The sequence below is a fragment of the Podarcis gaigeae genome (assembly GCF_964106915.1).
Source record: "Podarcis gaigeae genome assembly, chromosome: 12".
NCBI lineage: Eukaryota > Metazoa > Chordata > Lepidosauria > Squamata > Lacertidae > Podarcis > Podarcis gaigeae.
Genome location: NC_139688.1, coordinates 13,767,078 through 13,780,681, shown reverse-complemented (window position 1 = coordinate 13,780,681; position 13,604 = coordinate 13,767,078). Strand labels below are relative to the sequence as shown.

Below are 13,604 nucleotides of genomic sequence, written 5' to 3'. Positions count from 1 at the left end.
TCCAACACAAATGAATCACATGGGCCCCGAATTTGCTTTGTCCTAAATCATTTCCTTGAAATGACTCCAATATAGCCAGTAAAACCTTCTGGTCACAACTTTGCAGAAACAGTCTGTCCTGTTATATCACCTGTAGAAGGAAGCATGTCAGAGGGACCTTCTAGGGTGTGTGTGTGTTTTAAAATCTAAACTTACATTTGCAAGCAGAAAACAGTCGAACTAATTTGAATCTCCATACAGGAAGTATAAGTTCTTCCAGTGGGACCACTGGCCAGTTTATGCACAGCAAGTAAGATTTAGAACCAGGCATAGGCAAACTCGGTCCTCCAGATGTTTTGGGACTTCTTTGGCGATCACTCATAGCCAAGTAAGATTGTTTTCCATAAACATGGTTTTAACAATGAGTCTGTAACTGACTGTAAGGGACGCAGGTGGCGCTGTGGGTTAAAGCCTCAGCGCCTAGGACTTGCCAATCGAAAGGTCAGCGGTTCAAATCCCTGCGGCGGGGTGCGCTCCCGCTGCTCGGTCCCAGCGCCTGCCAACCTAGCAGTTCGAAAGCACCTCCAGGTGCAAGTAGATAAATAGGGACCGCTTACCAGCGGGAAGGTAAACGGCGTTTCCATGTGCAGCTCTGGCTTGCCAGAGCAGCGATGTCACGCTGGCCACGTGACCCGGAAGTGTCTCCGGACAGCGCTGGCCCCTGGCCTCTTGAGTGAGATGGGCACACAACCCCAGAGTCTGTCAAGACTGGCCCGTACGGGCAGGGGTACCTTTACCTTTACCTTTACTGTAACTGACTGTGGAGGCCAATTCTGGATCCACACGTCCTTTCACAGTGGGGACATAGGTTACCGGGCAGGAGTTGATCATAGTGTGGATTTGCCAAGCGTGCCTTCCTCTTAGCACGCTTCTCCCTTTCAGCCTGAGTTTGAGGGTCTTCAAAGCCCATGACACCTTTGGTAAAGGCTGTTCTCCAACTGGAGCGCTTGCAGGCAAGTGTTTCCAAGTTGTTGGTGTTTATGCTACCTTTTTAAAGATTTGCCTTGAGACAGACTTTAAATCTCTTTTGTTGACCACCAGCATTACACTTTCCATTTTTAAGTTCGGAATAGAGTGGTTGCTTTTGAAGACAATAATCAGGCATCCGCACAACATGACCAGTCCAACAAAGTTGATGTTGAAGAATCAGGTGATATTTGCTTCATCCAGTACATTGGTATTAGTTCACCTGTCTTCCCAAGGGATGTGTAAGATTTTTCAGAGACACCGTGGATTCAATCTTTTGAGAGGTTGGAGGTGGCGTTTATAAGTGGTCCATGTTTCACAAGCATACAGTAAGGTTGGTAGTACAATAGCTTTGTAAACAAGCATTTTGGTTTCCCTGCAAATGTCCCGGTCCTCAAACACTCTGCACTTCAATCGGGAGAAAGCCACACTCGCAGAGCTCAGGCGATGCTGGATTTTGGCATCAATGTTGACCCATGATCCCTAGGTAGCAGGACCAGTGGTCAGGGATGATGGGAATTGTAGTCCCAAAACATCTGGAGGACCGAGTTTGCCTATGCCTGATTTAGAACAAGGGTGGATAATGTTTCCCCATTCAAAGGCCGGACTCTCTCCTAGGCTATCTTATGGGGGCTGCATTCAGGTTGTGGGCATAGGCCAGCCCACTGCAGTCATGATGGATCTATATGATCCCCAAGTGCTTGTATTAATGGGATGCCGCACCCATGGTGGCAAAAATCAACAGTTCCAGTCATCTCAGGCAAGGCCCAGGCTGTGAATGAAGCGAGACCTACACAATCGAATTTCCCCAGGGCATTTTATTTTAAAACCCAGCACACCAGAGATTCCCTTGGCCAGTGGCACCAAACCCTAACGTGTCATCGAGAAATCCATTATTGGGCTCCAGTAAGTGAGAAACAGAGTCACTATGTTCTTACACTTATTTCTGCAGCCCATAAGAATAACAGTCATGTTGGCATCTCTTGGAACAGAGAGCTAAAACTCAAGGTAAAAATAATAATAAACCTAGTATAAAACCATTTCAGGCAATCACACACAAATTTATTCAGCCAAGAAATATAATCACAGAAAATGTGTGCAGTAAAACATTCCAATTTTCAAAAATGGTATATTGAAATTGTAATGTACATATGGCATGAAGGTGGCACTACATATCATTAAAGTGCTTGAGAATATATTTGGATAGATTCTAAAAATGTTATGTGATTATATTTATTGTGTGAATAAATCTCTCTCTCTGTATGTGTGTAATATTAAGGTTTTTAGAGTGTTTCTCAGACTTAAGCTATCTGTTCTTCTGTCCCTAGTATCTCCTGCTGTCTCTTGTTACTTCCTCAGAAGCAATTCCAATTAATATACATTTCTACTGAGAGCTATAAATCCACCCTTCATCTTGTTAGCGACGCAAAAATTCCCTCTTTGCAGAAACTTCCATGGAGTTAGTTTAGCATCCTGACTTTTATATATATATATGTCAGAAGTCCATTCTTTGAGCTGTTCAAATAAAAATAAAAAGTCAAGGAATGGGGAACTTGCTTTATTTCTTTAAATATTAGTAACACGGCACGACACAAATCAGTGGTATTCATGTAACAAAAAAAGGGGGTATGATTCTGCATCAAACTTCAGACATATTGTGTTTTAAATACCTAATGAGTTGCACAAGATTACATTTTCATAATACCAGCATTAAAGATTAATCCAAGTAAGTACCCCAAGTCCTCTTGCAACCTAATCTTCCTGGACCTAAGATACATTATTAGGGGGGCTAATCAACGATTTCTCCAGGAAATTTGGGGTTTCCAACAGTGCCAAGGAAGAGAATTGCCACATAATTTATCAGGGAGAGAAGGGAGGGGAGAACACACAGGAGACCAAAGCAGCTGAGAACTTCAAATCGCGGATTAAGCAGCAAGGAGGCAACTTGCTTCTACAGTAACCATGCTTGGGAAAAGTTAAAGGAATGGAAGGCTCCAACTTAGTAGTATTTATGAGGTTAACAGAAGCCATGTACCATGCAAATGAAACATTTATATGGAGGGGAATGAAGTTGCCTTGCTACATCCGACTCCTTAATTCACCCCTTCAACCCCAATTTAGACCAAATGGGAACCAGCACACACTGTATCCACCCAATGTACAAATACGTATTCTAGATCTGACCAAGGAACACAGGCCGTAAGCTCTTTCCGGCTAGTCAAGGCTCCACTCCACCCTCACATGCCACCCTAGGAAAAAGGGCAATTTCTGGCAGGTGCGGTGAGGTGCTGTGACCCTTGCTCTACTTGGCATGAACACATCACCAAGGCTACTGATTTTCGGGCAATGGACATAGGATAGTATTTCAAAGTATGCCTTTTATTATTGGGCGAGAGAGAGTTCTGGGGAACATAATGAACTCGCAAGGGTTGATTTCACGAAGAAGCTTGTGGGGGGGGGACTTGCTCTCTCTCACAATCATGGCCCACTGCTTGTGAGATCCATAGCACATCAATAATGGCACATGCAAGCAAGAAAAATCAACTGCTTCTTCCCCTGTGGAAAATAAGATGCAGGGCTGAATCTCCCGAGAACTGATCCTCAGTCATTATGGGGGAGTCCAGCTAAGGAAAACTGAGGTCATATGAAATGAGAAACATATTAAGGTCAGAATATCCCATGATGAAAACCGTTTGTTTTTTTGGAAATACAGACACATCGTTTACAACCTTTCTAAGTTCCAGAAGAAGCACGCTAGACTACGATAGCTTTAGCCCCAGGAAAGAAAAAAAGGTTGAAAAGGTTCTACCACATTATTATTATTATTATTATTATTATTTTGAAAATAAAACACATTTCAAGCCGGGATCTGCTTATCTGATGCATCGGATGAACCCTGATCCTAAACACGCTGCTCAGAAGCCAAACCCACTGATTTCAATGGAAGTGACTTCCGTGGAGCGGGTTTCTGACAGGGGCGTCATACAGAAACTCAAGCAAATCTGTGGTGCTCAAGCGTAATAGTGCAAGTTTAGTGTACTTTAGAGAGGAGCCATAGTCTCTCCCCCCCCCCTTGCTAAGTGAGATTAGCCGTAAGAAAATATAAGCACCAAGAAAGGAGTGTGGGTGGGGTCAAGTGGTGTGACAGCGAGAGGGTCTGTGCTGGGGGGCATCGAAGTCCATTTTAATAGGGTGCCTTGGCTGACTTCTTCTTCTTCTGCTCCTCCCTCAGCTTCTGCTTCTTCCTCTTGCTGACTTCTTTGTATCCTGAGGAGACACGGCTGGTAAAACATTGTTCATATAGATTTCCCTTCATTAAAGCAGAAGCATTCTGATTTTAAGCCTTCTGAAAATGCAAGGCAGGTCGCCCCTGAGGAGCACAAGCCCAGGGCTTCAGCAAGTGCAAGGTTCCTCCCTCCCAGGTCTCTCACATTTCCTTAACAGTTGGCCTACCAAAGCTAGCTTCTCCACATGTAAAGTTACTTCCAACCAGCCATAGGCTCAGTGCAAAGGCCTCCTGGCCATAATGAAAGTTCCCATTAGCCTTCACTTCAGAGGCACTCTGTCCATCATCTGAAGAGTTCCCTGTTGTAAATATCTCTAAATGGCTAGGTCTTGACGAGATTGTTTACTATGCACCTGTGAGTCAAAACAACAACAACAACAAAAAGGACTGCCTTGTCTAAATGCAATATAGTTTAACTATATTGTTAACTGAAATGGCCCTTTTTGCTTCCATTGGGTCCTCCCTCTCAAAAACTGCAGGCTAGGTTGTAAATTTAGCTCCCTCCCTTCTCAGTCCTATTTCAGAGCAACCCTGACTGTCATCAGTTGAGGTTTTGAAAACTTTTGTCGAAATAAGTCTTCCCTTGTTAATTTGGCTTTTAACAACCCTACCAGTTTTTAAAGGCTGTTTTTAGGTCATCTCTGTATCTTGTTTCTGAAGGCATTCATCTGAAATTTGGGAAAGAGTTAACAAAACAATCAAAGGAATTCTGGATAGCCTTGCTTATTTTCTTATCAAATGTGTACAAGTTTAAATGTGTACCAGTTTTTAAAGGCTGTTTTAAGGTCATCACTGTGGCTCGTTTCTGAAGGCATTCCTTTGAAATTTAGAAAAGAGTTAACAAAACATTCAAAGGAATTCGGGATGGCCTTGTTTATTTTCTTATCAAATGTGTACAAGTTTAAATGATGGGGTGGGCAGGTATTTTAAATTATCTGTACTGTTTGCAGAAGTGAGACAGTATACGACGCAAAGAGCACTAGTTCATTTCAATGGGGATTAAGCAGTTATAGTGCTTAAGTCGACAGGAGACTAACCTGCACTAGAATACTTGGGCCATGATATACTTACAGCAGTTTAATGCATTGTCCTGTACCAGCAGACTAGCCAAACATTTGGTGCAGGTGGGGAAGCAACCCTGCCTGGAATAAGTGAGCTTCCATTTGAATTATGCAGAAACAGGTAGTTTTCCATTTGAATTCTACAGAAATCTGTAGTGCAACCAATTATTTAGAGCTGAAATCACCTGCTATGACATATGAAGCCCGCTCCATGGACAGTGGTTGTTCTGTTTCTAAACTCTTTGACAAACTATTTTAATGGGGAAATTGCATACAAAACCCAAGAGATAAAACACTGAGAAACCACCCTCTTGTCCTTACAAGGAAAATGCAGGTTTAATTGCATTGGTTAAAATTTGGTAGGGTAAACAAGTGACCAGATTGGGGGGGGGGGGTTGGTGGGCGATATTCAGCCCAAAAGGGAGCCACCGACAGTTTTGAACACTACCTACCAACGGGCACTCTCTTCTCTCATATCCAAGGTTGAAATTATTCACTGGGTTCAAGTTCAGCTTTTGGCTACTCCAAAAATGGGGGAGCTGCTCAAAACAGTTTTTCAGAACTACTGCCATTTACCAGTTCAGTCAGTTAACTAACCAGAGGTACAAACTATTGCAAGTTAGGTATCACTCATCCTAGGGACAGTTGTCCCTGATGCAGAACATATGATCTCATTCAGAGACAGTATGAACCCAACAAAGGCAGTGGCAAGACTCCTAAATCGCAGGTGAGGGCCCATCAGCAGGAGCCTTGTAAGTGGATCACCATGTTGCCAACAGGGGGTAAATATTGACAACGTAAGCTGATACTTCCACCACTTCCAGATACAAGGCTACAACCAACCGTTGGATCTCACAGGAGAGACAAAATTGCACAGGTGTCTGTCTCAGCAAAGAAGTGAGGACCCAATGGGGCGAGAAGAACTAGAGTTCTAGCAACATGATTCATAGAATATATGAAACGATCTTCATCTGACCACTGGTCTATGTCGTCCAGCACTGTATACTTCAACCGGCAGCTGCTCTTCAAGATACATCCAGACTATGCTTCAAAATACACCTTCCTGCTCCTGAGATCAGTTTTCATGGGAGATGCCAGGTACTGAACCTGTGGCCTGCTGGATGCAAGGCATCTACGCACACTACCCAATGCACCCTATCTCCCATCCCATAACTGATGCTGGGAAAAGTTGACCAGTGCCAAAGTCTATTTTTGGCAACTTTCTTGTCTCTGCCATGCACAGTACAGGGAATAGTGATACTTACCTGATCGAACAAAGTTTGTAAAAAGATGCAAAGATTTTAAATGACGAAGCATTGTAATTTTAGAAACTGACATTTGATAGCCTTTGGTCCCTTTTAAAAAAATGGAACTTTACCTCAATCACAAGTGCTCCCTGGTGTGTTTTTCTAATGACCAAGGATGTGCTACCTAGCAAACCGCACTATGTCTAGAATTTTAAAATGATGGGCCCTAGTCTGCGGGAGATGGGTGGGGATTTGACAGCCCCTGTTTTACTTGCAAAGCAAAAGGCACAGATGGCTCTGATATTACGTTGTCAGATTGCAAACAACAGCAAGACAACGGCGTAGCTGCTGCAGCTGCGGACCCCTCTTTCGTGTTATTCCAAAGAGCCACTTCAAAAAAAACCTGCGTCCTGCAATTGACTAGCCGTCGAAGCATAGTTACTCCAGTTGTGGGGAAGGTCAGCTTCCTGTTACCAGGAGTTGCCTCGCCGGTTCAGCACCTGCTCGCATGCCAGCCCAGACCACAACGCATCCTTGATACGTGCAGTATCAGGAGAAAACATGGAGAGGTATCAGCAGTAGTCAGACAGGGAGTAGATCCATTGAAACAAACAGAAATGACTCAAGTAAGTGAATGGATCTACTCTGAATTTAGTAGGAGACCATCCATGGCCATTAAGGCTGGCGTATCAATGGCCTCGGAAGCAGCGGGAGGGAAACGGGCAAAAGGTTTGAGGGCAAACCAAAATGGCAGCCCTTTGGCAACCTGTTGCTTAATTTTAAGCAAACAAGAGTTTCCCTCTCGGTTGTTTCACGTTTCCTAAGTTTGCTTCCCAAGGTGGTCCCTGCTCTCGATTCTGGTCTCCATGGGTCATGGGAGCTGAAAGGAAGCCCTTGAAGAGTCATCCCAGCCAAACCTTGCCATAAAGCAGGTTTCTGCAAGTTCCTATCTGCCTTTCCCAGATTGCGGAATGCCACAAGCAGGGATGATGAATAAGATGCTTGAGGCTAGAAGTGCCTGCAGGCAAGGAGCAACACGGGAGAGGATAACTCACCCCATCTGGCTGTGCTGCCTGCCATAGCAAGGAAAGACCCAAAGACATTTCCCTTTCTATTCTGTCGGGGACTAGATGAACACAACAGTGGCGTAGCATGGGTTGTCAGCACCTGGGGCAAGGCAAGTAATTTGCGCCCCCTAACCTGTGGATTTTAGTAGGGGCAGAGAGCTGCGAGTGCGAGCGCACGCCCCCCCCCAGATGTTGCGCCCGGTGCGGCCGGCCCCCCCTGCACCCCCCACGCTATGCCACTGGAACACAACCCACCCTGGAACTTCTACACTCAGGGCAGTTTCTCATATTACACAAGGCAACTTGAGCCTACCAATCCTGGCTCCCCAACACACCTCCCTTTTATGAGACAGGAGTTTGTTGTGAGTTGGATCCAAACAGTCCCTCCCTCCTTCCATCTGAGGGAGAAAACCTTTGGATACAAACCCCACCCCACCCCCACTTTAGGTGTGCACCTAAAAACCATGCTATGTGAAATCTTCCTCACATCGTCATTTCTCCTCAGTTCGTGTTCATTTTGCTTGTGGTGGCACTCAAAGAAGTGTGGGAAGTGGGGAGTGACCGCTTGGCAATGGTGAACTGAGGTTTCCTGAAAATAGTTTCCCAAAACTGGTTCTGAAATTAAGCCATAGCAGGGGGGGAAACCTGAAGATTCAGCTGTGCAGTTACTAAGCTACAATGCCGCAGCTTCTCGTTTTAGTAAGCACATGAAACAGACTGGATCAGCAAGTTAGTGCACTTGCATCTCCCATGACGGCAGGCGGTAAAAAACAAATAGGGTATGAACAATGGATTATTCACATTAAGGAGCTTGTTAATACTGGATACCAAGGGAAATGTGAATCTTGCAGTATTAACCTGCAAATTAGATGTTTTGGATCTGGCACCGATTGAAATGAGCAAAACGGTGAACGGGCTGCTGCTTAGGTCAGCCCTTGCTAAACATATACTTGGCTAAAGGAAACGAGGAGGGCAAGCCATTTTGCCAAGGAGATTCCACCAGGTCTCAAAAGTTTGAAAATCTAGTTACCTGACAGTGCAAAGAACAAAATCTATACAGGCTACTAGAAACCTGCATTCGGAACAAGGAAAGCAAGCAACGTGTCAGCTACTAAAGACAGTTCTGCTGTTTGCTGTGAGCTGTATGCACGATTTGGCACAGGCAATGAATTTTATTTGGGTATCTTCTGAAAACGGGCAGGGCAACGTAGTCCTGAAGCTAGCCTGAATGCAGAGGAATAGAGCATGTGAAATGTTAGCCTTAAATCAGTACGCAGCAACGCGATCTTATTGGGTTCTTTGACTTAGGCTTCTGGCTAAGCGGCGTGACTTTTTTTACGGGCTCCTGCTTTAGCACTGGCTCCTGCCTTTTTACCGGTTCCTGTGTCACCTTTTTGTGCACACCTGATGAATAAATGGGCGTCTCCCAGTTGGTCATGACCAAGTCATCATCCTCATCGCTATTACAGTGAAAGGTATGCTTGGGGTAGGTGGCAGGCTTCAGGGCCGATTTTGGAGAACGGGCATTAGCCGGCTGGAAAGGCAAGGCGTTTTGTCCTCTGCGTCTGCATTCCTCTGCAAAAGCTTCGTCGTCAGCTACACCTGAGAGGGGGGAAAAAGCAGACCATTCAAGAAAGAAACGAGCGGGGTCACCCAGGATGACACTGTCTCCAATGGAAACAAGAGAAAAGCCAGTCCCGTAACTTTAGCTGTTGTCCCAAGCAAGTCACTTAAGCTTTTTTTTTTAACACTTCAGTTTCTCCATCTGCAACCTATGAGTATTTCTAGAGTTTGGATTTGATATCCCGCTTTATCACTACCCAAAGGAGTCTCAAAGCGGCTAACATTCTCCTTTCCCTTCCTCCCCAACAACAAACACTCTGTGAGGTGAGTGAGGCTGAGAGACTTCAAAGAAGCGTGACTGGCCCAAGGTCACCCAGCAGCTGCATGTGGAGGAGCAGAGACGCGAACCTGGTTCCCCAGATTACGAGTCTACCGCTCTTAACCACTACACCACACTGGCTCTCACATCATATTGGCACATATCTCCCATCATATTGGCACAGACCACAAACTGTGCCAGGGTAACTGCACAGCTACATTTTAGAATAGTGAGGCAAGTAGAAGAATATCGTACTTGCAAGTCGAAACTCCTAACAAAGGTTGTTGCAAGTACATACTACATTCCATTTTGAAGGAAATGACACACGTGAGTGCTCTGTTCTCTAAATTGTCCTTGAGCATGTGCAGGACGTAGAGACATTAAGACAAAACAGGTGTACTCAGCAGACTCTGCTTCCCAAAAGATCCCAGGCTCTGAACACATCTAATGCCACTAGAATCCTAGAACTGTAGAGTTGGAAGGGACCACCAAGAGTAAACAGAAGAAAAAGTCCTGCTAAAATCTGCAACACAGCAAGATGTAAACTCAGGTGCATTAAAAACATAAGCAGGCCTGGATCCTAGTGACCATCTTTGGAGTGTTCAGAAATGGCACCAACAGATCATGTGAATTGATTGTGACACTGTCTTCTCAAGGCCTGTTAAAGGGGGACTTTGGCAATAAGTAAAAAGCTTACTTGGGAGGCAAAAGGAAAGCTGAGGATTGCAAGAATGCAAAGATGAATAAGATCATGCACAGGGAGAAAGAGATTTGTGCAAAGTGATCCTGACCACTGCCTGGGATGTAATGAGACAAAAACGTTAAGGCAGAACTTGTGTTCTCCACATCTTTCTTTTTTAAAAAAGAAGTCCCACACACATATCTAATCTTTTCAGCCATAAAGTCTAAAGTAAAGAAAATAGAGGACGTGCTTCTCAGGACTCTCCAAAGGTTTTTCCTATTCTCCTGGACCAGTGATGAACTGATACACAGCAGCTTCCATAATTCACATCAATAGCTTGTGCTTCTCACAGATGGTGAGTTGCTAAGAGGTTACAGGACCCACCAGGTCTCTGCACCCACTTCTTTGGATCAGCTCAATCAGATGCCCTTGACTGCCATGTCTCCCTAAATGGCTGCCCATGGACTTGAAGCACAAGGTGTCTGGTTGATGGGAGTCTGCAACCCTCTAGAAGAGACTACCAGCATCATGCAGTCCTGAGACCTGCACTCTGGGGTTCATTCACCTTATTCAAGAACCAAAGAGTCCAAGCAACTTGTCAAGTAAAAAGGTAACTGTTCACACTGGCATGGCAGAATTGACATTGTACTATACAAGTTCAAGGTTCATACTACAAGGAAGTACTAAAGCTCAGTGCAGCCTAGCCTTATGTTCCAACCAGCATAAACCAGTCTTTCTTAACCTAGTGTCATCCACTATTTTAGACTGCAGATTCTATTATCTCTGACCTTCAGCCTTGCTAGCATGAACTCTCCAGAAAGCAACTGAACCCACCAGAGGTGCCTTCATAACAAAGCTTGAGGTATCCACAAGGAAGTGATGACCATCTGGAGCTGTCATCATCAATCCATTCATTCACATTTGAGCAAGAGTATCAAAAAGCTATGTGGCTGTTGAACGTATCTGCTTACATCCCATCTCACACAGTCCCCTACTCACTTTTGCAGGCCTTTTTCATAGAGACACAGACAAGCATAGTGAGTGGCTCCTTTGTTCTGTGACTTGAGCTTATCCAACTTCCCAGCTCAGTTCCACCGCTAGAAAAAGCCTTCATTTTTAGGCCTTTGGGTTTGTAAATCTACTGTTTTAGAGTTCTGTGCTTTTAAATCTGGCTGTTTCAAACCTGCTTCACTTGCCAAGGATTTTCCCAAGGTTTTAAGAGATACTGGCAGCCCCTCTGTTGCCACTACAAAGTGTCGTAGGTTAAAAACAAAGCAACCTCAGATACTAGGAATAAAATCCTCATGGGGCAAGCTATAAACCAACCACAGGAGACGCCCCAAAGGGCTGCCCCAGTTTTAAGGAACGGATTAGTTCTTGAGGCAAGACATAAAAGCAGAAATGAAAAAGGCAGGCAGAGGAGGGAAACTTTTACCACAAAGACATTAAACAATACAAAAGAGGTGCTGGAATTTCTAACACATTGCTTAGTTCATCTCGTTAATCAGATTTAATGAGTGCTCATAAAAGCATGGTGTCATTCAAGGTGGTGCCTCATTTTGTGCATGCTTTCCCTCCTGGCTCATGCATCATTTGGTAAGGATGGCAAGGTGGCTGCATGTAGTTGGTTACAAGCGAGTCCTGTGACAAAGAACACCAGGAACTGGCGTGAAGAAGTGAGAGACAGGTCAAAGGGAAAGGAAATCCTTAAGAACTATTGCATGTGCAAAGCTGGGATGCTTTTGGATCACAGCACTGAATAGTAGTATGACAATAGTTCTCAAATGCCACTAACAGGACTAACATGGAAAACTGGCAGAACCCCCGTGCCAGCTTGAAACTAGAGTTTAATTCCAAGTTCAGACATGACATAACCCTGCCCAAGCTCATCTTCTCTTGTCCTCAGTCTTATTTCTGAGTAATGGAAGTAATCTACAAGACAAAGGGGACTTCTTATAATGACAAAGGCTTTGAGGAGTTTATCAGAACAATATTAAACAACGAAGCATGGACACACTATTAAACTGATTTTAAGAAGGGTGTTTACTTCCTCTTCTACTGCCCATAACTTTTCTTTAAAGGGGGTGTCCTTTCTCAGCTGTAAGAGAACATAATGTCTCCTTCACCAGTCCCCACTAAATAGGACCAAGTCTCATCCGTGCACGGGAGAACTTCTCAGTTGATTTTTCACAGAATACAAGATACATCTGACCTGCTGGGCCTCTGCTGTGATTTAGGTGAGACAGTAATTGCTCGGTTCGTTTAAGGACAGCAAATCCACAGTCAGCACTACCTTATCCTAAAGTAGCCTGTGGGTTGCTCAGATTTGTTTCTATATAGCCCTGGAAGCCAGTATGCGTCTGGCCAGCCTATTGCTACATCAGAACAGAATGTCACTGTGTTGTGGCTTGTGCACTTACATGATTGTGCAATTTGTACAAAGTTTAATGGGGATATTTTTGGGAGGGGGTAGGTATGATTGTTTGGGGAAGAAGAAGCACATGTTACAAAGGCTGCTCAGGGAAATGAATGTTGCTTCCACGTACTGCAGCAGCAACGCTGGCCCAAGGTATTTTGCTACTTGTGGCAGAAGGGAAACAGCACCCCTTCCTTCCAAGTCAAAGCACATGGTATCCAATTTTGGCACCTGAATCAGAAAATCCCCAAAACGCTTCTCCCATTTCCTAGGAGAAAAAGAAAGGCAATAAATAGTGATACAGTAAAAAACAAAAAACAAAACAAAAAAACTTCATAACTTGCTGCTCTTTCGTGACACCCAAAGTCTGCTGCCTGAGGCAGACGCCCCATCTGTCTAATGGTAGGGCTAGCCCTGAATAGCAAAAGGAGTTTCTTCTACACAGAAGCTCAGTCCCAATAAGACTGAGGCCCTGTTCGTGGGTGGTTCCCTAGACTGGATGGATGAGAGGTTGCCTGCTCTTGATGGGGTGACACTCCCACTGAAGGAGTGGCTAGACAACTTTGGATCCTTTGCTGTCACGTGAGGCTCAGGTGGCCTCACTGGCGCAGAGTGCCTTCCATCAGCTTCGGCTAGTGGCCCGGGTTGTGCCCCTATTCGGGCAGGGACAGCCTAACTACTGCTGTCTAGGCTCTGGTAACCTCTAGGATAGATTACGACAATGCCTCTGCCTCTTAAGATGCTTCAGAAACTTACGCTGGTGCAGAATTCAGCAGGCAGGTTGCTCAGTGCGACAAGACCAGGGGTAGGCAACCTTCTCAATCCGGCCTGTGCACTGTCTGGGAATCAGCATGTTTTCACATGAGTAGAATGTGTGCTTTTATTTAAAATGCATCTCTGGGTTATTTGTGGGGCATAGGAATTCGTTCATTTTTTTCCCTTCAAAATATAGTCCGGC

General features: G+C 44.7%; 1 protein-coding gene across 2 annotated transcripts in view; it reads right to left on the bottom strand.

Annotated features, from left to right (window-relative positions):
- Positions 1 to 2,547: 2,547 nt before the first annotated feature.
- DNAJB6 (DnaJ heat shock protein family (Hsp40) member B6) overlaps positions 2,548 to 13,604 on the bottom strand; it is a 63,790-nt gene continuing 52,733 nt past the window's right edge. Inside the window, exons 9-10 of one of the 2 annotated variants that reach the window (XM_083705109.1) lie at positions 9,071 to 9,268; positions 2,548 to 4,272 (exon numbers count right to left, since the gene is read on the bottom strand). In XM_083705109.1, coding sequence (XP_083561235.1) covers positions 4,190 to 4,272; positions 9,071 to 9,268 — 281 coding nt within the window. In that variant the 3' untranslated portion in view covers positions 2,548 to 4,189. Of the gene's footprint in view, positions 4,273 to 5,747; positions 7,726 to 7,906; positions 9,269 to 13,604 lie in introns of those variants that run through there. The other variant, XR_014556596.1, reaches the window with a different exon arrangement.